Source organism: Aphelocoma coerulescens, chromosome 1A (genome assembly GCF_041296385.1).
Source record: "Aphelocoma coerulescens isolate FSJ_1873_10779 chromosome 1A, UR_Acoe_1.0, whole genome shotgun sequence".
NCBI classification, from domain to species: domain Eukaryota; kingdom Metazoa; phylum Chordata; class Aves; order Passeriformes; family Corvidae; genus Aphelocoma; species Aphelocoma coerulescens.
The window spans coordinates 25,613,403-25,637,970 of NC_091014.1; the positions used below are offsets into that span (position 1 = coordinate 25,613,403).

The following is a 24,568-nucleotide window of genomic DNA, read 5'->3' on the forward strand; positions in this document are numbered from 1 at the left end:
GTTTGGGGATTACTGAAGATCTGGATCTGGGGAGGGTGCTTTTGCTAAGAAAAACAGCTCTTACTCCAGTGTGGCAGCACAAAGTGTACCAAGACTCGATCTTCTCCATGGCGTTTGCCCCGCACTCTTTGGAAGGGCTTAATGCAGGTGACCGCTGCCTCCACGGGCAGAAGTGGTTTTGTGGTCACATGTCACGGCCTGCAGGTTTTACCTGCCACTTCAAATGATACAAATGAACTTAAAGTATTATCAGCAAGAGAGCAGCAGCTCATGAGCTGTAACCACAAACATGATTTTGGGTTGTTTCTTTCGTGTAACAGCTCATTTGCCTGGTGAAATGGATGCAACTTCATAAAGTAAGATCTCTTGTGTGAAAGAAGCAAATGCATATCAATCAATACATTGACAGCTCCCTCTGTGCTGGGAGCTGGGCAGGAGCCCTGCTGGAAGCCAGGTGGAGCCAGGGGCTACCTTGTACAATCTGCTGTAACTAGAGCCACTGAGGTTTTCAGGGCCAACACAGGGTGACAGCCACACTGGTGTAAAGGGGTGTGTGTGGTGTGTGCAAGAGGTGCAGCTTCCTTTGGATGTTTAGTTTCTGCAGGTTTCTTCAACATGGCAAGACTCCTGATAATTTGCCTCCTTTCAACAGGAGTAAGGAATTCTATGCTCTGAAAAAACAGTCCGTATGTTCAGCACACACACCAAATGCTGAAAGAGAGAAAGCAGCAGCCAGAGAAAGCAGCAGCCCTCCCCTTGGTATAGCACTCACCTCTCCGAGTGCAGTTCCTGCCAGGGAGCAGCTGTAAACCTCTCCAGTGGCAGAGAGGGACAGAAGGTGGCCAGCTTGACTTGACACTCCTGGGGGGGTCCTCTCCTTTTTTGTTCCATGCAGTTTATATGTAAAGAGATAATGTGCATACAAATTCTATTAAGTTCTCTTTAAATAAAAAACCCCCAGGAACTACTAACACTTGGGAGTTAAAAAGCTTCCTCCACCCCTCAATCTGAGGATGTTATTATCTGAACCAGATTTCCACAAGGCTCATCTCTGCATTAAGCCAGAGGCTTTCCATCATTATAATCATGAGGTGTGTTAGCTTTTTGATGTAAACCATACCGAACTTCACAGGAAACATGTCAGGGGCAGCAAAGCCCAAGGCAATAAACTTTGCCCAATGAAAAAGAAAATCCTTTTGTCTGATTTGCCTAGTCTGCCAGATGCCTAGAATTATAATTAGAGATTTTCTAGATAAAATCCGTGGCCCATTAATGCTTATTAGGGACATAGATACTAGAAATAGTAGAAATAAAACACCATAAAGGTATTTTCGAGTTCCTAAATGTTTCCCATACTTCAAGGAAAGGATGTGATTCTTCCAGGAGTTAAGCAATCCTTTTTATCGGAGTATTACAGATAGTAATCCCCATACAGATCATAGTATCTTCAAACAGAAGGCCAAACTACTGCCTTAGCTGCTGACAAACATGGAGATTTGTATATATCTACATATACACTGATGTGCAAATGCAAATGCATTTACATTTAGGACTGTGAATCACAAAAATTTGTTCTTTTGAAATGTAGGGCACAGGTGTGATACAAAGCAGCACAGGACAAGAGCTGACTATGCCTGATCCTTCTGATTTTCACAGCCTTAAATAATTCTGACAGTGCTGTTGTGAGGCAAACAACTCAATATGGTTATCCTTAGTTTTTCAGCTGGAGATACACAGCAGCAACTGCTGTGAGGGTGTTTTCTGTGGCTGTTCTAACAATTCAGATGAAAATAGGAGAACATGAATATTGGTCCATTTCATACTTCCACCTGCTTATACACTAGCAACCCATTACCTCTAATCTTATGCCACATCCTACATTAACTGCAAGCCAGACTAATTTCAACGTTACAGTGAATTGTTTTGCAGGAGTAATAGCCAGAGATGAAAAACCTGTATGGAAACCCCTAACAGCCCCTAACAGCCCCACCAGGTCTAACATTCATCCATGGGGGTCTCTGATCTCCTATATCCTCCCCAGGTCTCACTCTTACAGCTGATTTCTCCTGGCGCGGGGCTGCCTTTTTTTAATTTCATAGCACAGCAGTGTTAACATGGTACTTTTGCTCACTTGGACAAACATGTCTTCTACTACTGTGTCTCTGATCAAGTGAAAAAAAAATAATGTCATGCATCTCCTATTGTTAAGAAACACTTTCCTTTTATACCAGTTCTAGTGCTGTGAGTTTTGTCTCTGATCACTCATTTCCTCATTGATAAATAAACTTATCTGCTGGTGATCCCAGTCCCTTAAACCACTCAGCATTTTAAGAGCAACAGCAAAGTTAAAATGGTAAAGTGGCATTTTTGATCCACTACATCAGGGTTATGCTTCCTTATCTAGAAGGTGAGTTAGGGAAAAAATATCCTTGAGGCATCTGTAAGGATGAATTTTCATTTCTTGACAGAGAGGACTGCTTGCTTCAACTTCCACATCAAAATCTTCATCTTAGAGCTGGTCTTGGAAGTTTCCATCTAGAGTGGCTAAGTCATAAATGAATACTTAGTCTAAACAGTCACAGCACAAGGATAAGATTACCTGAGGTGAGCAGTAGAGTGAAACACCAACCTCTCTATTAATTGTGCATGAACTAACATCATTTTGCTAATGAGCCTTCCGAAGGTACCTGAAACAGCAAGGGTGTGAAGAAAATCTGTCAATTATGTGGGCTTCTTGAAAATTCAAATGAGGATAAGCTGACCTCTGTGCAGAGCAGGGAATAAGAAGCCCAGTGTGCCATCCAAACTGCCTGGAGAGCCTAAAGCTGCTTTAAGCAAGAGCCTCATCTAGACCATCTTGTAGAGGTGAGGGTCTCACCCTAATTGAACTCCATAAGAAAAGGCAGTGACAATCTTGCTTAATTGTAATGTTAGTAGTGTCTTTTCATTACCTGAATGTGTAGCCACACCCTAGCTCTGGTGAAACAGATACCACACGTTTTAAAAAACCCCCATAGAATCTGTGTTCTGAAAAAGTCAAAAGACAGCAAATGCTACAATACACAAAAGTTTATTTTTTTCTTTTCTGAAGGCAAAATATAATAGAACCTAACATCAATGTATTTTGTACAACAAAACAGTTTTTATATGAGAACAGACAATCCATGAAGAGTTTTTTAAGTCTTATAACTGCTTCCCTTTTTTATCATGCTTTCTTGTGGTCAACAAAAAGTTGGCACAGAAGATGTCATGGCAGTCAGTCAGCAGGCATGCTCCCTCAGATCCTCGTCAGCTGGTGCCACAGGCTGGAGGGCAGGATACTTTCTACTTTTTCCATCACAAAATTTAAAGGGGCAAAGAGGGTGCTGAGAAACTGCAAAGAAATCAGATACACATTCAGATCAAAATCCACGAGACAATACATCTCAAGAGAAAGACGTCCAATAAGATAGTCTTGCTGTGTTCCTCTGTAAAATCCTCCAGCATGATAAAAATGACATCGTTCACACAGAAAGACTTTCAAATTCTTGAACCTTGCATATACAGAGATTTCTGGATTTTGCAGTAAAGAAAGCAAGAGCCCCATTTTTACAAAGACCAAAGTGATGAACTGCAAAAGCTTTCACACATGTCACATCCTAGACAGAAGCTCATACTGAAGCTGCTAAAAGCTCAACCCAAAAGCTAGTGAAGAGAAAGAGAGGCTTTTTCATAACAGGGGTCTGCCAGACCACCTCACAGAGACAAAAAGCATGCCTTGAGACTCAGGTTTAAAATGGCTCAGGGTTATCTATACATCTGCTATATATACTGAGGCATCACTGTCATTTATCCTAACATACTCTGCATCACTGACTAAAATTTATCTTAACATCCTCTCTCTATTACAGAACGCAACATTCAAAGAGACTTCAATATATTAGTGTTCAGACAGGCATATGTGAAAAAATCAAGTGAATGGAGAACATTTTATCACAGGAAAAAAACACTGGCAGCTACACATTGCAGAACTCAGGCACTCAAAGCACTCCTGAAACTTCAAAAAATATGTATTAACTGTGCTTTGCATTGCCTGCAGTTCAACTCTACACATTACACACACCTATGCTGGGGCCCTACATGTGTATGAGAGAGTACAGCAGTTATGATGCTCACGCATTTTAAAGGCAATAGTAAGCACTTGAGTCCTTTTCTTTCTCTCAGATGTGTTTGCATACAATGCAGACACTACATCATGGACAACTTGTGCATCATGGGAAAACCAGGTAACACCACCCCTGGTAATGTCATTTTGTCATAAGCACAGGTTGAAGGTAAAACTAACTGAAGCAGAACTGACGATTTCAGTTCTGGTGCTAAAGGTCAAGCTATATAACATGAGCCACAGCTGAATCAATGAAATGCTGACTTACCTAATCTTAGAGACTGCTCTTTCTGTTTCAGTGGCTTAGCCCAAGGAGAAGCATTCCCTCTGGTTAAGCTCTGAAGTGCTTAAATAAATATGTTCCTTTAAGTCTGGAAAATGCAAAAGGCTCTTCAGAGGATATCTTCTGCTATTTGAGCATCACTTGATTTATGTGGTGAGCTTGTACCATCACATCTACTTGAATAAAACTCAGCTTTGTAACTAGTGCAAATTACATACTTGTTAAATCAATGAAACAAGATTAATTTGCCTGACAGTGACTTCTACTGCAATTAATACGATTTTTGTTGCTCAAGTTGTTGATTGTATTTTACAACAAACTCAGCAAATTATCGGCAGCTTAAAGCAAGCCAAGTTTTTTTCCACCTGGAAAATTAGTTGGTCTACAAAATACATTTCAACTCATGGATACCAAAACCTGACTTCCATAAAGTCCAAGCAAAACACTTGCTGACAACAAGAAGTTGAGGATGCCACCTACTCTCTTGCGGAAGGTGATGTAAACAATACCTGGGGCTGTCTGGCCCTTTGAATGCTCCTGGTGCTCCTTTCCTCAGTAGCAGATGCCTATCCAGCTTGTTGCCAGCACACAAGAGATCTTAGTCACCATGATACATGTTGAGGTTTTTTCTTAGGGTTTGGTTTTGGGGGGGGTGGTTTAAAAATTGTTTTGCATTTCCTTTTGACATTGACTGTCTTTTTCCACAGAGATCAAAAAAACCAGCATCAGCAGTAGAGTAAGAATTCAGGGTGGCAGAACGTGGCAGAAGGGGTCATAGGAGAGCTGTTTTCTACCATTATTTTGTGTTTCAAAAGAAAACCATCAATTTGGCTATTTCAAAGCTGGCAGACAGCAGCTTTCTGGTAGCACCTTCTGAATAGTGCCATTTGATTCAAATATATATGTAGAAGTCTCTTTTCAAGCTTTTCCACAGTGTGGTTGGTGTTTTCATGGAGAAACTGACTGTTCAGTGCTCAGTCCCTGTGACTGGATCCACGTGTTCCCTGCCTCAGCATCTGTCGAGGTCCAAGCAGATGAAATACCTCGCAGGGCAAACCCACCTGCTGAACTGAGGTGTCATCCACCACACAGGAAATATTGAGATACATCATATGAGTGATCTCAGGCAAACAAAGGAATGAAATCAGAAAAATTAGTCCTTCTTAAGTCTGCCTGATTTAAAAAATTTAACTACACTTTTAGATATGTCTGTTGACTCAAATTATATAGTGACCTCTGTGTTAATACAACTCTCAGTTTTATTTAAGATAGACTGTTATTGTTATCATGTTATGAAAGACCCTGCACTTCTGTATTTTTAATGATTTCCCAGATATTATTAAATTTTTGCACATCAAAGAAAGAAATCTGATACTAGCAACAGTGTCCTGGCAATTTTATCCAAGCCATGCAATCAGAAATTTGTTCTGCTTGTATTTATTTCTTAATTGACTTCCATATGCCTTCTGTTAGAAAGGCTAGCAAAAATTAAAAGCACAAGCTATGAAAATGCTTCTTCCTAGCCAAGAGAAAATGCTAAGATCTACTGTCATTTTAAAGTTACTTATACTCAGTCTGACAAAATATCAAGGAAGAACTGGATTCTTTCTACTTCCAGGTACAACATAATGTGCGTATGTGCATGGCTTCACAATATCATATAGCGCCATCACAGTGACTAGCAAGCAGACATGAATATGTAATTCCATGAACATGGCCACAGAAACAGCACATTAATCTTTTAGCTATTTAGGGAATGAGTTACTTATGAATGATCTTCCCTAAAACTAAAAAGAGTCAGGGCTGGCCCAACCTTTTCTATTCTGTCCTGATACAGCTGCATTTCAAAGGGATGTCTGCCATGATTTTCATCAGTCTCATGCACCTGGGACACTTTTCCTAGAGAAGACAACAAAAATAAGCCTTCTGAATCGAAACCTATCTATGAGCTATGAAATCAATGTCACAGGATCTCAAATTCTGTCCTTCCCATGCACAAAAAGTGCTCAGCTGCTGCATGGTTTATGAAGATCAAGATATAGCTGAACCAAGCCATAATACATGTTTAACTGATTTCGGAACTCCATCCATACAGGTTTGAAGATCTTGAATAATCTTGCCATCTTCACACACCTATGTAGCTCACATTTCAATTCTATTTGACTGTGCTTACTAATGAGAAGCTTTACTTGCTGATATGCTGAACTGCACAACGCCATACAGAGCCCTGGGGTATCTATCTTAATATTAACACCAATGGCAGCTGCAGTTACACATCAGGGAAATAGATCCTTCTGGTCTGATTCTACTCACCAAACGGCTTTAGAACCTGCAAGCTCCAAACCATGGAGAAACAGTCACCAACATGCCACCAGTGTAACTTCCATTATCTCTCTCTGCAGTCAGCAACCAAAGACAGGTGATTTAAGCCCATGAACACAGTCTACCAATTGTCTCCAATTCCAGTAGTTCACTGCCTGTGGCAGGAGAACTAAGGGCAAAATCTCATTATGCTGCCAGCACATATTCTTTGTTCAGGATACAAGGCTGATAAACACAGGAACAAGCCTAATAGGGACAGATTTGGGAACGGCAACTGTGACAGTATCAGAAAACTAAAGATTTGATTGAAAGAGCCAAACAAGGGTCATACATTTCTGTAACTTCAGTAACTACAGAACAGAAAAAACCCCAACCACCAAATATAATGAAATCTTTACAGAGAAGTTTATGATCATACGCCCAAGTTAAACACTTACTGTCCACCTAATGCCTATGTGCATACTCAAGAAACAAAGAGTAATAATATTTCAGGTATGTTTCAGCACTTTTTGCTGATAGAAGAGGTATCTTCTCCTACAATTAATCTTACTTCTGTCTTCTAGAGCTAATGAAAGAAAATTCTTGTTGCAAGAACCATTGCTGTACACAGGCCTGGGTTAATACAAGACCCAGCTCACCTGCAAAGGGAGTCTCTTGCCATTTGCAAAGGGGTTTGAAAAAATACTGACAATCTGGAATTTGCCAAAACCTTTCAGCCTGGCCTCCTCCACCTCACTTCCTATACCCCCAAATCAAAAGCACCAAAGACATTAAAAACAAGACCTAGAACAGATAAAAATATATTTGAGAAAATATATTACAACAGAAGATATTCAGTATTTATTGGAGAAGGACATTTTTTACTATCCTACAGCTTTTCTGCTAGTGGATTTTTCATCTCCTAGCATCGTGGAGCAGTGATGTTCTTGGTTTTGCAAAGAAAAAAAGTTTGGTTTAGAATAATTCATGGCTCTTCCCCCTCATCCTCCAACATTTATTAATCCCTGGTGGATTAAAAAAGCAGAATTAGGAGAGACTTCTCTGGATGTAGTTCAGAAAAGTTATGAGGGAAATATTGAGACTACTTCCTCCTTGACAGTTCGGGGAAAAAACACAGAAGTTTGTTCTGGTTAACAGTACATTCTACTTCTGCTCATTCTGAGAGTTTCTATTGCATTGGAAATCACAGCAGTCATTATGACTCTACACAAAATAGAGGGGTTCTGCAAACTGTTATTAGTTTACTTTAGTGGATGGCATATGAAAACACAGATATTCACTTCTCCCACACAGCCCTTTTTTTTTTTTTTTGGCAAAATCACAAGACATCTAACCTAACAAGAGAGCCACATAAACCAGAGAAGACAAACAGCCGTGTCTTTTACTGATTAGCAACCTTGACAGCTGTGCCTAAGTCCCCCTGCTCAGATATGGGCTGATGCTTCTGAATATGCAGATACTTAATACCTGGCAGTATTTAGCTCAGCTTTGCCTGCACTGGTGTCTTTATTTACCAGAAGAGAGCAGCAGCAGAGAATACTCACAGCCTTTGCAAAGACCCCCATAAGCTCTGGGAACTGGTGTGTCAGGAGGGCGAGCATGGCTGTGAAAGAACAGAGTCCAGCAGTGAAGAGGATGAAGAAGGGAAGCTCCTTCTTGGGGTAAACTGAAACTTCGTGAAATGCTGTAGAAAAAGACATGAGAAGGGGAATGCATTATACATTGAAAAAAAAATCAAAACACAACACCAACCAAAACCAAACCAATGTTCTTACATAGTTTAAACAACCAGAGACACACAAAGGTGCTTCTGAAGGAAGAACAATATGGAAGGTCTGAAACATCTAAGGACATTGTTGTTGTGTCAGTTGTCTCCACCAAGTAATTCTCTCTAAAGATCAGATTTCTGGTTTACTCTGGTGCTATGTACACGTTACTTTTGCCTTCCTTGTGTCAGCACTAACTATAGTGCAGCTGTGCAACAGCTAATCCCAGAAAACAGGCTTAGAAATAAACATCAATTTTTAAAACGTAATCATTAACTAACCCCACGGCTGCATGTTTGCTAATGCTGATCCACAGAGAGTGTAGAAACATGTGCCTGGGAGCAGCAGAGAGCCCAGCCATACAGAAACATTGCTGCAGACCAGTTAAAGCAGGCTGTAGAACTACAGCCTTTGTAACTGCAAATTCTGAGTGTTTAATCTGCAGAGCCAAGAAAAATTATCCTAAAAGTAGGACATAAAAGCATGTATTTTAAAACCTGGAAATTAAATTAACAGTGAATTTTTAAGATGTTTGTTAATACACACTGACAGGAATACAGAAATTTCCTTGGCTCTGATATAAAAAAATCCTTCACTGGACTTTGGAAAAAGCAGCACCAAGATGACTAAAAGGGTTAGAAGAGGATCATGAGTATTTTACCAAAAGGATATATCCCTTAAACTTTCATGGCAGCTCAGATTCAAGGTGAAAATTTGTCTGGGTTGACAAAAGGTCGGGTGAACTCTTACCTGTCTGTTTCACTCCAGTCTATAGTTTAGAGCTACAGTCAAGATAAATGCAAACTTTGAAACATTTTTTCTCATATAGGACCAACCTCAAGGCTTCCCATACACTCAAATCCTATGGCTATTCATATATATGAAACATTACTCTTCCATTTTGCCTACTCTCTGCTTCGGTGATCAGCTCTCATCTCATTGTACTTGCAGACAACATAAGCACAGGGTAATTCAGCAACATGGCAGGATAATATTCGTGACTGCATTCATCCACAGTGGAGTGGTTCTCAAAACCAAAAGCAAGAACTCCTAAGAGTTTAAATTAGAATATTAAAAACTAAAAATACGCATGACTCTTGAGTCTGCTAGTTCAATCAGTTAAAAAAACAAAAGTAGAGACAGATTACAACTTCTCTTTGATTTAAAATAAATGTAGAGATCAGAAACACCAGAACATGGGTTTTGTAAGTCTAGGATCTCTTGTGCTTTTCTTGCACTGCCTTTTCACACAGGCTAAACCCTGCTGTTCCAGTCTGTTATGCAGTCAGGGAAAAAGCTTTGTAATTAATATTTTTAATTTGGAAAGCCTATCAGATTGTTGTGTTCTGATACAATTCCAGCTGATTCTCCCATAAAACACATACAATTAAAGGGTGTGGACAGGTACACAAAACCCCTGTAACCCACCTATGTCTGTCATGGTATGCTAAACCCTTCCCTCCTCTAACCCAGGAGATTTTGCAGTGAAAGGCATCTCCTGTAACTGCCAGAGCAGAACACACTGTCTGCATACGCTGTTAAAGAGTCCCTCGATTCTAACGTTTGACAAGAACGATTAGTTTTGCATCTAAAAAGAGAACGCTGAGCTATTCTGCATGACTTTGTCATTCCTAAATCTCCTGACACTCCACCCTCCCCAGCTCAGCATCCCTCTGAGTAAAGCAAGCAGAGCACTGAGAGGTGTTGTTATAATTAGGATGATTATAATGGGGTGGGGAGATATTGTCAGTTGCCAAGGATTTCTGTGTAATATCAGCAAGAATGTGCTGTGAAGGAGAGACTTGCAAAAAGTGGATTTTCACTGCATTATTCTCACCTAATGTTTACTCATGTAGGCTTATAAAAAGAGGCAACACATTTTTCAGCCCAAACCAGTGAGGTTCTGAATGAAAGACTACAAAGGGTGCAAATGCCCTCAAAACCAGCCTTCCCAGCAGAAGCAGGCTTCATTTTAATTGTTCCAGAACAAATTTCTCTTTATCCCTTCTTCAGGAGAGAGAAGGTGAGAGAAGAATCTTCTTCCTTGGATCAACTTTTATTTGCCTCCTTTACCCTGACTCTGCAAACTTGTGTGTGTTCCACTTGTGCTCACACAAAGTCCCACTGAGAGAACACATGTGGGAATGAAGTGTAACTGCAAGATTGGCTGCTTTGGCTCTTCCTCTGCATTCTTGTGCTTCACTGCATGCACTGCAATGAGTCTCATTAGCTTGGACTGTAACACTTCTTGAGGGCTGGATCTCTCTTTGTATCTGGGAACATTGTTGGCACTTTCCTAATACACACCATAAACCCACATAAAATTGACTGAGATGACTTCACGTCAATCTCTTCATAATAGTACACACACCACAACATGAAGAAAACCCTTTCTTGCTGTTTAAGACTGCTTTTTGGAAAATGTAAGCACAACTTGTCATGAGTACTAGCTGTCTTAATGATCCAGCTGTCCTCAAGCAAGTTGGATCTTGCCTTGGAATTTAAGGAGCTAGTCTGTCTACCAAAGATTAACAAGGCTGTGACACTGTGCTGTTGGTTTGATTGGGATGTTAACCTAAATGAAAGATCAGTGTCTTGGCAAGAGAGAATAGCAAGACCTAACTGATTTGCATCTCTCTGGTAATCTCTCTCCCTGTCCATCAGCTGCCAAAAATAGTAAATACAGCTAACTGTTATGAACTATGCTGAGGAGCTGCCTCTTGAACCATCACAGAAGCTCCAGAGGCTCACTGTCAATCTGGTTATTCTAATCCAGTGTACTCAATTTGACAGGCATCAAAGGAGATCAGTGCTGCAAGACTCAGGTAAACTATTCGGTGTCAATGGTAAGAAGAAATAGGTTGAACATACATGGTAGTAGTTCTCTATCTGCAGTTTCTGTACAAATAGGGTAAGGGTAGAAAAGATGTCCTTTTTCCAGTGGATAGGGTATCATTCTGAAAGCTGAAAAGAAAACACGGTGCATAAATTACTGCGAGCATGGCAGTCATACTTAAGTATATTTGCAATTCTGAAAAACAAACATAGGCAGAACATTTATATTCAGTTGCAAACAGCATATAAATTGCTTAATGAAATGCCAAAATATAAATCTACATTGAGCTTTTAATCACAAAGACTCCTATTATTTTTATTCTTGAGATGTTCATGGATGTCAGGTGAGACCACATTACAAGGACATATAAAAATGTTTGCATAATCAAAGCCCATTATACTTCCAATTTCATAGCCAAATTTACACATTTTGTCTTAGGCTTTTAGGCTGCAGAATTTTTAAATTTCAGGGGAAAGAAGTGTATCTGATACAACAGGTATAGCCAACAAAAATGACCAGCCAAGCCTGTAAATTCAGACCAATACTCACAGTTTCTGTGCATCAAGCATAATAGAAGTTTTCATGGAAAAAATACACTACTCTGTTTCCATCACACTCCAGCTAGCCAGGTAACACAAATGACATGAGCTCTGAGGACCAGTTTTCCAACATAGTCATGTTTTCATTTTCTATTTGGCAATCAAAGATTAATACTAAATTATTAAACCCAGGTTCCTCTCATGCATTCTTTCTAAATGCAGTGGATCAAGTCAGGTTTTCAATATAAATCTTCAGGTCATGGATTAAATAATACTTAATCTTATGATTTTTTAAAATTGAAAATAATAACAGAGAGGGAGGGAAATGGATTACTAAATCTTGATGGTGCTGATGTCATAGGCCATCTGAGTGTGGGTTTATGGAAACATCAGAATACTTGACTGAAATATAGCTTTGCAATCAAGACATCCTTTTCCATTATCCTATATATTATTTTCACTATTAAAATGTCATCAACGTGTTATTCTCACTACTCCTATGAACATCAGTCACTGAAGCAATATTTTCCCCAACAGATGTCCTAGAAGCACTGTACACTTTAGCTGTTAGGTACAGCCCACTGCCACACAATAACACTCCATTATCTCTTGCTCACAGGGCAACTTAAGAACTGGTTTAAATACACAGTCCCCCAATATTTTCAGCTGTTCACACTGCATTTGAAATGATGTTAACTGTATTTTTTGTGAAATTATATTGTATTTTTTCTTGATTGCTGCATTTAAAGCAATAAAGAAGGCAGAGATCCTGAGATTGTAAACCAACCTGGGCTGTAATGCTCTTCCAATATTAACCATCCCTCTCCACAGCAACCCAAAAAGCCAAGTACAAATACAATAATCCAGGCTGTGTATGATCTTAACATACAACAAACTTGAGTGTCTGTACAAAAACATATGTGAAATGATGTTCAATGCTCATTTCTTCCAAACCCCTAACACAAGTTTTTCCTTCCAATTTGGCTTAATATTGAAACAGACAATCAAGCCTCTTCTGCCTTACCCTAAGCCACAGTAATATTTTAATCAAGACTTTAATAAGATTTTAATCAAAATAAAATGGGAGGTAAAGATGTTGCTTTTACAAAACAAGTGAAAAATGTCTGGATAGGTTTTACTGAATGTAAGCGGTCATCCTTGACATGATACCAATTATGGAATATTTACAGCAAAACAGCCTTATTTAGCAAGGAAGTGCTCTGGTTCTTCTGGATCAGTTTGTGTCTATGTAGGTACTTCTCTGCCTTACTCCTACATTATTATCTGATCCTATCTTACATTAATTGACTCAGGTAGCACAGAGGCAGTTTGCCACTCACCCATGTACTTGCTGCAAGAGCAACTGCAGTGTTTGGGAACCCCCAGGTTTCTCTTCTTTGTGCAAACAGTAGGAATTTTGACACAAGTTTAGAAACCAACAGTGACAAACCATTACCTTGGACACTTCTGAAATTTGGTTACACTTGAAACTGCAGACCTTCTGTATAAAGAGCCTGGCCCAAACACAGTGGTGGCACTTGGGCTTTTATAGTTGCACTACAAATAAAATACCTACAAACACCTAGAAAGGAAGCAAGGGCAACTGGCCATGTATTATATGAAGACTGTTGGTTAAAACTAGTATTTAATTACATTTAATTTCTCTGTCATGTCTTCACTGGTTTTCACTTACAGTTATGCAGAGATGCCAAGATATGGACCAAATGTTATAATTATTGGACTAGACACTGTGAAATCATTAAAACCCTTGGTTGTCTTCATGTGTGACCAAAATTTGAACAAAATTTTTGAGGACTTGTGCACTGTTCATATTTTTCTGAAATCACTGTACAAAATGAATTATGGATTATTCTGCAGAAGTTATGCAATGATACTCATTTACATCTTTACAGGCTATTATATAGCTGTTAGCTAATAAAGTACATGTTCAGATTGCTGAATGTGGAGATAATAAGAAGGGGAATGTAGTTAGATGAGAATGCCCTACGCTGCCTTCAGGCACAGATGACTCGATTTCCTAAGTGGCAGGAAGACTGCAGGGCAGCCAGACTCCTGTGCCAAAAGCTGGTCCTTGTATAAAACCCTTTAGGGGCTCCCCAGCCTGACAAAGCAGAAGAAGATCTGTTCAGGATTCCCTGCAAAATACTGCTTTGTACTAGTGAAATAATGAACCCAGAGATAAAGGATTTCTGCAATAATCCAGAAGACCACTGAAAATAAGCCATTGGGAATGAACCTATGACAGAGAAAATAATAGACTGGGAGAAATGATGGGAGAAGAGCTAGCAGATGTGTCAGAGAACAATGCAGCAGAGCAAACCCCAGGCAGCACTGGTATGGATTATTGAGCAAGGTGTTCTGCACACCTAGAAATAAAACCAGTGCATCCTCAGGGAGCCTACACTGCAAATTAGGCAAGTTCAGGTCATTTCATACCCTAAACTGAGATAGTAAGTCACTTTTACATTGGAGGTATCAAGTACATTCCTATAGGAATTACCATGGTAACAAAATATCTTTTCTATCAAAGCTAAATGAGGAGAAAAAATGGTGAAACACACACACAAAGAAGTTGGCATAATAACATATGGAGAGGATGAAAAAGAACAGAATAAAGTAGAGTAGAAAAAGGGAACTACATTACATAAAGGAAAAATCTGCCTCCAAAATAAAGTCCACAAAGGCTGATTATAAATTGTACTTTTAAATTTTCTGAAACCTGGTAAAAAACACATCTCAAAGACAGGATAAGATATATTAGAAAGTTAGCATATGACCTTTGGAGGTCATATACTCCCACCTCCCACTCAAGGCAGGGACATTTCCAAGTTAGGTCGGATTGCTCAGAACTATGTCAAGCTGAGCTCAGAGTGTCTCTGGGGCTGTAGGTCCCACAGCCTATCAGCAACCTGTTCCAATGCACCACCACTCTCACTGTGAAAATATGTTTCTTAGCTCTGGATTAAATTTCTCTTGTTTGAACTTGCGTGTATTGCTTCTTCTCTTTATGCTGGGCCATTCTGTCAAGACTATGACTCTCTCTTCCACATCATCTCTCTGTTGCGTGGCAGAAGACAGCAATTGGATCATCTCTTCACCCACCATAAATCTTCTCCAAGCTGAACAAAACCAGCTTCCTCAGCATTTTGTCCTAAATCACAAAGTCCAGTCCCCTATGTATCCCAGTAATCCTTCACTGAACTCACTCCCGTTTGTCAGTTTAAAAAAAGTCATGAAGTACAGTATTGCTTTATATTACACATTAATATATACCTGTCTATCAGGCACACTCATAATTTCCAAATATCAAAGCATTCCCAGAATCACAAAATAGTGTGGGTTGGAAAAGACCTTTAAAGGTCATCTAGTTCCAACTCCACTGTCATGAACAGGGACACCTTTCACTAGACCAAGTTGCTTGAAGCTCCATCCAACCTGGTTTTGAACACTTGGAGGGATGGCAAATCCACAGCTTCTCTGGGCAGCCTGTTCCAGTGCCTCACCACCCTTATTGCAAAATGTTTTTTGCTTATGTCCAATCTGAATATACTCTCAGTTTTAAACTATTCATTCAAACAATGACAAACAAATCTCGACAACCCTGGAATGAAAGAAGGTAAATTATTATCCCCTTATCCATGTGTCTCAAAGAAGTTGGGAAACTTTGTTCAGTATTACACAGCAAACACAATACAAGACTTCAAATCCCTTTTTCTCATTAAATGAAGTTTGTCTTTTCAGTTCAAATTTCAAATATTTCAATGCTGGTGAGGATGTAACCGGTGTCCAAAATTCTCACATACTATACTTCACAAAAAACTATTATTTTTTTCATGACATTCAATAAAAATATTTCATTAGCTCCTTTTTAAGAAAGAGGATTACTTACTGCCTTCCCATGTACAGTGTAAGAGGTTCAATGCCCCCTCTACTCTTTTCCAGTGTTGAAGATGAAAGAAAGCATATGCTATTGCTTCACTGTCCCCTCTCTTCAGAATATGTTCAGGGGGCAGAATTAGGCTTTTCATTTCTAGTAGATACTGGAATAAAAAAGCAGAGCACAATTACTGCAGAAGTAATGTAAAACACAGAAAGCTGACTGCAATTCTATAATGTACACTGAAAGGTCTATTTCCCTAAAGTACTTTCTCTCGTAAGTGTTTCATCAAATGTGTAACATCACCAACTGCACTTGAAGACAGCTATTGAATAATTCCCAAAGACTAAGACATGCTGTCAGATGGTTCTGCTCTTCAGCAGTAGTATGGGGACTACAGAGAAATTCAAAATGAAACATCTCTCTTATTGAAGGAGATGAAAAAAAGGGCTCAAATCAGAAAATGGAATTTAATCACAAGACCTTTTAAATTAAAAGTGTTTATAATAAAATGAAGAAGACTTTAAGCATTTTGATGCACAAAGTCTTCCTACAAGGAAAAACACAGCACTCATGGTTTGCACACAGGTTGCTGCATTTACTGCATTGCCATTAACTGGTTGCTAGGTCTATGAACATGCAAGATTGGCAGCCACCTAAGTAGCTAATAACAAGTTACAAACTAAAAATGTTACTAAATGTAACAAATGCCTGCTTTCCCACTGTGGGGTGGGAGTAAAAGTATAGGAAATTTAAGCTTGCTACTTCAAATAGTTGTTGAATGTGTTACTATAATGAAAAGTATCACTGCCTAAAACCACAAGCAAGTTTCACAGAAAATTTCCCCATAACTGGCTTTCCCCCCCAGCAGAAGCAGATGAAAAACAGAGAGGGTTCATGTCACAGGAGAAGACAGAGGTCTCAGACATTATTCAAGCAGGTGGTTTTTCCTCCCTCCTCAATCCATGAACTAGACTAACAGTTAACTGGACAGACAACTCGCACCAGTTCAGCAGACATCTCATCACTGCTGTTACTACATTCGCTAGAGGAGGGGAAAGAAACAGCAGAGGGGAAAAGTATGCCCCTTGTTATATGCCCCTTGATGGCATCCTTTACAGGAAAAGGAGTAGCAGACAGAAAACAGGCTGCTGAATCAGCTCCTATTTGTCAGTTCTCCTGAGGAGTGTAACACTTCCCAGCTGTGGCTGCCCTCCCACAGCACAGGGAAACTGTTGCTCTCTTCCAGGATGCTCAAGATGTCCCCACCAGACTGCTCAAGTTAACACGAAAGGCAGTAGGTGAGTCAGGCCCCAGCACAAGGCTGGGAAAGGAAAGTTATGTCTAATCACTGGCAAAGAAGGAGGGAGCCTGCAGCCCCTCCATTTTACCCTGTGCTACAGCCTGGTCTGGAAGGAGGAGGACTGCAGGACCTAGGGACTGACAACTTCCTAGTGCAGGCATCCATGAGGAGACAACCTGGCACGGGAGGTGAAAGAGAGGCATGGGTGGTGTCAACCCTGAACAACTCCTGATAAATGCTGACTTCTGTGAACAGGATGTGCTGGTGCAAAAAAGGAGGCAAAAGGAAGAAATGAGGATTGAAAGTCAGCCTTGTGGAAAGGAAGAGAAAAGGGCAGAGGGAAACGAGCACCAACAGCATAATGTCATGCAGGATGTCCTAGAGTTTGTCACCCCTTTGTCTAAAGGAGCTGAAAAGCAGGTTAAAGATTTGGAGAGCTTATGATCGAAACAGAGAACTGTCAACCCTGGGAAACAGATAAATACTTCAAAGAGGAGCGAGAAATCACATGTTTCTGATGTGGATAACAGTATTAAAGGAAGAGAAACTGAATTAGCAGTGGGAGTAGATGAGTGTGATACCCGCCTTTTAGGAAAATCTGAGAGAGCTACAGAGCAGGTGGATTAATGGAGGAAGCTGCAATTTAGTAGGCAGTCCAGGTGATTAAGGGTGACAGAGAGAACAGAATAAAGAGCTGACAAGAGGGAGGGAGCTGCCAGGCTTACACTGATACAGCAAACATTCACTGCCCTAATGAATGCCTCACCCTTTTAAAAACACATACTATACCTGTTGAGCAGAATGGAATACAGCTGCAAGAGCTGCAAGTTTCTACCTGTTTTATTAATTTAGAACATAACTCTTACTTCCATATTTTCTGCAAAATTAAATTAGAAAGTAAGTTCTCAATACTCAAATATTTCAACCAAAGGGAAAAAAAATTAAACAAACCCAATGACATGTCACTATTTGTAGGGAAAGAAAAACCAGGAAGAATTGTCATATTTCTAGGAGCGTTAAGAAGAAAACATGTTATTTTGATTATTATGTACTGCTTGTTATCAGCAATCAAAAAGAAATCAAGTGGATGTACCAGATGGAAGGATATATCTTGACACTTGCAAATCAAGCTTAGTCCTCACTCACTTATGTTGTCTTTTCAGTCTGCGTTTTTCTCAGTTTCAGAAAGAAACTATTTTTAAAAGTTCCTCAGATCAAAAGTGTGAAACACTCCTCCCTCATTACTCTATCACAGCTACGTTCCCTAACAAACAATCCATAACCTGGTTTGGCGATATTCAAGGAGACCCACACACAGAGTTGATAGGTGGCTCAAGACTATTTGTGACTCATAATTGTTTTTATTTTATGCATAAATGTCAGCCACACCTTTTGGACATACAAACTGTCAATTAATTTATTCTGGAAGCATTTCCAGCAGGAACACTGACTGTACACAGCCCCAGAGAGACCCTGTCTGGAACACTTCGTACAGTTCTCATCAGGCACTTTCCAAAACAAAAAAGATAAAATTTCTTAAGTACACAAAGAAATGGCTTTGGGAGACAGCACTTGAAGGCCACCATCTACTTAACTTCTCTGAACATTACTAAAGGGTCCCAAAAAGCTACCCAGCTGTTAGTAGGGCTTGATTATTATGGAAATATGGTCCATGAAAATTAGGGTGGCCTTGATGTCCTAGAATATCATATCCATTGGTGCACTGCTGTATTTTCCAGGAGAGTTCAAGAGCCCAGAGGGCATTCGGGTTCCTGGAGGTTTTGCTGGCAGGACTAAGGGTCTGGTCTGGAGATAGCATAGCCAAGGGCAGACCCATTTTATGGTAGCTGCAGGCTACTGGTCCCAGACCTTTCAGAGGCAGGACTGAGTCCCAGCAATCTGCTGGGTTTCTAGCAGGTTGTCTGTGAAACCAACACAGTCCCCCTGAAACATTTCATATTGGACAAGCAGACAAATTCCAGTCACATGAACTAAACAATACAAAAATTTAAAATCTTTCTTTAAAAACCATCCAGTGAGCTGCAGTCCTCATGCTGCCCATACAATGTGTGAACTACAGTCCTGATGGACTACTGCATGCAACAAACATCTCCAGCTGCTGGAAAAAATCAGCTAAAGACACCTGACTGTAGTTTCCAAGAGGCTGCTATTATGCTTCATCAAAGGTACTATACCAGGCAGGTGCAGTCTTCTCTTCAACCACCAAACTTCAGGGTGGGAATCTGACTATTCATATCCCAAAATCTCCAAAGGCCTTACTCCAGATCACAGCCCTTGTCACAGGACTAACAGGGACACAAAATCCAATCACACCACTAAAATTCATACTAGTAACCTACATCTCTTGACAGACTCCTTATTAACTCCTGATACACTGGCATCCACTCAGATTGAACTACAACCTTCACAATTTAAGTAATAAAACTTCAATAACTTAGCAATCCTTTGAACACAAAGGGAAGAGGGGAGCCCTCTGTCATCCTGGCAGAGCTCTGAACCCAAGCATGGTTCCACTTCAGAGGGAGAATCAAACAACAGGCTAAATAAGAAACCTAGCTAAGAGCTAGGCATTCATGGAGGAAACCTAGATGGTAAGACCAAGACATCTCCAACTGCATTTGTTTTTCAGGAACAAATGAAGAAGTTTAACTAGAACAAGAAACAGAATGCTGTCACTACCTGGGCTTACCATATTCCTTTAAAAAATGAACCAGCTCAGAAACAAACAGCCTAGAAAATTTCAGCCAGAATGATCTCTTCACTCTTGTGGCCAGTGACAGGACTTGTGCTGAGCACTGGAACAGGCTCCCCCACTGAAGTGGTCACAGCGCCAAGCCTGACAGAATAAGCTTTTGAACAGTGCTCTTGGCCACATGGTGCAAATCTTGGGGATGGTGCTGTGCAGGGCTGGGAGCTGGACTTGATGATCCTTGTGGGTCCTTTCCAATTCTGGCATTTTCTCTGATTTGATGATTCTATTACCCAGCCTCAATGAAGTTAGAAGCAAATACTGGAGTTGCACAATGATTTCTGCCATCATGAGATAGCTCAATTAGCCCTTTGCCACTGCATTGTTCTGGCTTGGAATCTTTTTTTTGGTTCTCTTTTTTTTTTTTTTTTTTTTCTTTTTCTGATCACTCTCTTCTCTCCCTCTAACCTAACCTTTTTTTGTCAAAGACCTGTATTTGGGAGTTACAACAAGTGTAGCAGCAGTTTTCACGTGCTTCTACAGAGGGCTTCTGGGCCAGTTACACGACATTGTGATAGGTACAGCTCAGCTACAGCCATTCTGTACACATACAGGAATGTCTTTTAGAGAGCATTTGGAGAACGACAATGGACCTTGTATACATGAAGTGCAACAGGGTGGAATTTATACTTCTCTTGCTTAAATCGATTGAGTATACATTATTTATTTCACAATATTGACAGCTCTCTGGCTCCTAATTCTCTTCTGCTGGGAGTGCTTTTAGCATTCCACATTACTTCAGTGACCTTTTATAAAATAAATTAACCTAACTCAGGCAGGTTTCCTTCTTTTCCTCAATTGTGCAATTCAACTATGAAATTACAGCTCAGGTCGCAAATAGGCAACAGTCACTCCTGCACCTGTGACAGCATCCCTCCAGGCCAGAATATCAGAATTTAACATTGTTTGAACAGGAACTCTCCTCCTCCCAGTGGGATGAACAGCATAAAGCTTAAGGAAGTTCCAAAAGCATAAAGCTTAAGAAAGTTCCAAAATACTGGTTTCTACATGCCCAGTGAAGCCACTTTTAGGTCACCTTTCAAATTCTCATTAAATTGATGGCAATTAAGAAGTTTGGCCTTTTTTGCTGGAAATGCAGTAACAAATCACCGTCTCACTGAAGAGTTAAAAACTCTCTCAAACATATCTCAAATAGTTTTTCTGTAATATCATGGGGTGTGTGGAACAGATTAATTTCCCATCTGGTCTATGAATTTGTTTGCATTATTTGTTTCTATTAGCAACTACAACTTACTAGAAACCACACAAGCATATGGACAGACACAGTTCTTACTAAAGAAAATCAAAATAAATAAGAAAAAAATGAGAAGGGATGCAACAGAGAACAGATGAATCTTTAAAAGCATTTAAGTCAATGGTTTGTTACATCCTTTTAAGAGACTGTTTATAGACAAAACTCACATTTGTTAAAGAAATATCAATATTTAAGTTGTCTGATTGAAATGCAGCATACTTCAGCAGAGACTCTCTTCAAATCAACTTAGCTCCTGGCTTACATACCAAACCCATACAACTGTGTGTAGGACATACTTTTGACTCACTTTTAGCAATCAGATATACAGACCATCATCTGTTTTCTCTTTAATGAATACCTCTGGTCTCATACATCTCAGAAAGGAGGGGGGTGCTTTTCATGAGGAGTTTGAATGAAGGGAAAGAGCTCTGCAAATCAGTTCAGGGAGGGTGTTCCACAACTGAGAGATGTCCCAGAGACAGCTGTGGAAGCTTATCAGCATTAGCTTTTTATAGTCCTGTTACATACAAGTAGGGAAGCCCCAGACACATATAAATAAAATTGATGAAGTCGTGTGTCTGTGTATACATATACCTTTTTTCCCAACCACTCCACAAATTGTGTACTCTTTGTGATATAGTATGTACCTACAAACCCCTCTGGAATTACAGCTTCAGTGGCAATACAACCCTCTCTGTTTAACTTCTAAATTTTTGTGCAGTATGTTAAATAATTTGTCACGTTTGTAGTTTACCTCTTCCTCACTCTGAACAAAAGACTCATTAACTTTTAAATCCTAGAGAAGCTCTGAACACACGTTAGTTTTGTGGCCCTGTTAGATTTCTTGTGACGCTGCTTGCTAAAACTTTTCCCATTTCATTAAAAACAAATGGGATACAACTTCAATTACAATTGAGTGGAAATTGAGGTGTAATATCCACACTGCGTAAAATTATAACCAAAAACGTTGTTTCAAACCTTAATATCCCTTAGCTAATAGCAGAAGGAATGAGTGTGAAATCAGCACTGCTATATATTAATCTGTATAAGGCTATTCTGTTTTAATGTTAAAATATGAACTAAAAGAACCTCTGGAGTCTGCTCCTATTACTAGCTTGTTATCCTGGTAATTTATGATTCACAAAGGTTTTCAATTTCAGAGTGTCAGACTTTGAAAAACAGAGGGAATCAATTAACAACATGAACTTAAGGAGGAAGAGGACTGGAATTTCTTTAAGTCAAAAGTAGACAAAATAATATAGAATCTGCATTTCACACATGGGCATACTTGTCAGAGAGGAAATTCAGCCTTTTATTGAACAGCCACCTAACCAGAAGCTGGCTAGTAAGAAGGAGGTCATAAAGGATGAATGAAAGTACTGATCTACAAGAAAAGCAGGATCTTGGCGGTCTGGAAGTGCAGAGTTATGGGACAAATGCCACAACTTACAGTAATGTGGATTTTGAGAAGGAGGTCAAACTAAAGAACATCAAGGTCTTAAGTATAAACAGAAATAGAAAAAGCAAAAAGGTAGTAAATTAAGACTTGGCCTCAGTTTAATGACAGTGCAGAGCCTGGAGAAAATAGCAGGCTGGACATTAGGAGCATGCACAGAAGTGGAGGCCAGTGCACCAACTACCTCTGTCCCTGAACAGTGAATAAACCAGTCCCAGAAACAGCCAGACTAGCAAAACTGACCTAAAGCAAAAAGATCCCCACTCAGAGTAACTGATGAGAGACATAAATGCAAAGCCATTCATTTAAAGAGGATAGAAACACTGTGTGCTAATATGGGAGTGTTAGTATGCAAACTGTTAAAAGAGATTTTGATGGAAACAATTATCAAAAGAACGGAGATAAGTGAGGAAAATGGAACAGGCTCCAAGGATTGCTCATGACAGGCTAACCTGGTCTTTTTCTTTGGCAAGATCTCTAATTGGGCTTCAGTAGAACATTTAGAAAAGTTCACCCAGAACAGGACTGGGCTAGAGAATTAAACAATCAACTGGGCAGAAGAGAAATACAAATGGTTGTGTTGTTGCAAGAACAATTGGCACAGAAGAAAGTAAACAGAGAAGGCCTTGAATCAAGCTTTATTTAATATTTTCATTTTATAGTACGACACAAAAATAGAAGTTTAGCTAATAATACAAAAGGACTCATCTCACCTAAACTTTGTTGTGTAAAAATCAGGCTTTCACTGGAAAAGAGTTGTTCCTTTCATAGTCAATGTAGACACATTGAGGAGGAAAAGTCTGTCTAAAGAACTGTCTAAGACAGCTCATTCTTTCTACTGCCTGTAGAGGAAATCTAGATTTTATTAAGCAAACAGCCTAACTTTCAGACAGCTACACCATGCTATTTAGTGGTTGGCACAACAGACAAAGCTCACAAAGAGAACATTTAATTCCTGCAATGCATGAGAATTAACTTTCTGCAACCCATGTGTACATAGGGAAGAGGGTTTGGGCTTATCTTGACCAGACTTGGTGTTCAGCTGTACCTAAAGAATAGGCTCCTTACATTAACACATCCCAGTTTTCTGATGCTTACTTTCAAAGGGCAATAGCAGCCCAAAGGTTTGTGGGGTGAAGTTCAGAGGCCAAAAAGGTCCAATGGCCAAAAAGCATCCTCCTTTAGCCTTTAGCAACCTCTTGGCAACATTTTACTGCTGAGATACAAACCCCAGAGAGCAGGTATGGAAATTAGAACATAAATCCATTTTTTTTACTTTGTAGTTCTCAGCAGTTCTTCATCTCTGAGCTTTGCATTCTCAGAACTTAATGACAGGTTGCTGCATAAGGAATTACTAATGTAATTTATATGAAGCACACCATGAACTCCAAAGATAGGTTCTTTTGTACAGCATGCCAAAAACGTATTCTTACATATAAACATCAAAACAAATAAAATATGCTACTTTGAACTAAATGATCTTTAATGACTGTTTTGCAAATAATAATCTATCTTTATGCATGATCTGCCTGCAGCACAGCATTTGGTGCAATCCACTTCAGCTAAAGTTTCGAGTTGCACAGTCCTGAATGCGACATTGCAAATGAAAAAACTGTGCATATGATCAGCTTCTTTTCCTTTCCATTGTTTGCTCTCTTTTCCACAACATCACTCGTTATTCTAACACAAAAATCAGGAGTTCAATCCTCAGCAGTATTTCAGCTACAACAATGTTTTCTCAATACTCACTTTTGGCACATGTGGATTAAATTCTACTGCTCTGTGAATAGCTTCTACTGCATTCATCTCTGCAGTACTCAGACCTCGCCTTGAGGCAGCCTCTGGAGAAAATCTGCAAAAGCAAAGAAACAAACACATTAGATCAGAAATGCTAGTAAGAAAAAGTCAGAAAAGGAATCTAGAACATGGGCCCATGTAACCAAACTGAGTAATTTTCCTATGCTCTCCAAACTTCCATAGCAAGTGGAAACTCTGA

At 39.6% G+C, this 24,568-nt stretch overlaps 1 protein-coding gene across 10 annotated transcripts in view; it reads right to left on the reverse strand.

Annotated features, from left to right (window-relative positions):
* Positions 1–3,054: 3,054 nt before the first annotated feature.
* Positions 3,055–24,568, reverse strand: part of ST7 (suppression of tumorigenicity 7) — a 174,678-nt gene continuing 153,164 nt past the window's right edge. For 8 of the 10 annotated variants that reach the window (XM_068996979.1, XM_068996908.1, XM_068996934.1 and 5 more), the window contains 5 exons: positions 24,322–24,424; positions 15,801–15,951; positions 11,387–11,479; positions 8,294–8,433; positions 3,055–3,373 (listed from right to left, as the gene is read on the reverse strand). In XM_068996979.1, the coding sequence (XP_068853080.1) occupies positions 3,278–3,373; positions 8,294–8,433; positions 11,387–11,479; positions 15,801–15,951; positions 24,322–24,424 (583 nt within the window). In that variant the 3' untranslated portion in view covers positions 3,055–3,277. The remainder of the gene's footprint in view (positions 3,374–8,293; positions 8,434–11,386; positions 11,480–15,800; positions 15,952–24,321; positions 24,425–24,568) is intronic. The other 2 variants (XM_068996899.1, XM_068996952.1) reach the window with 2 other exon arrangements.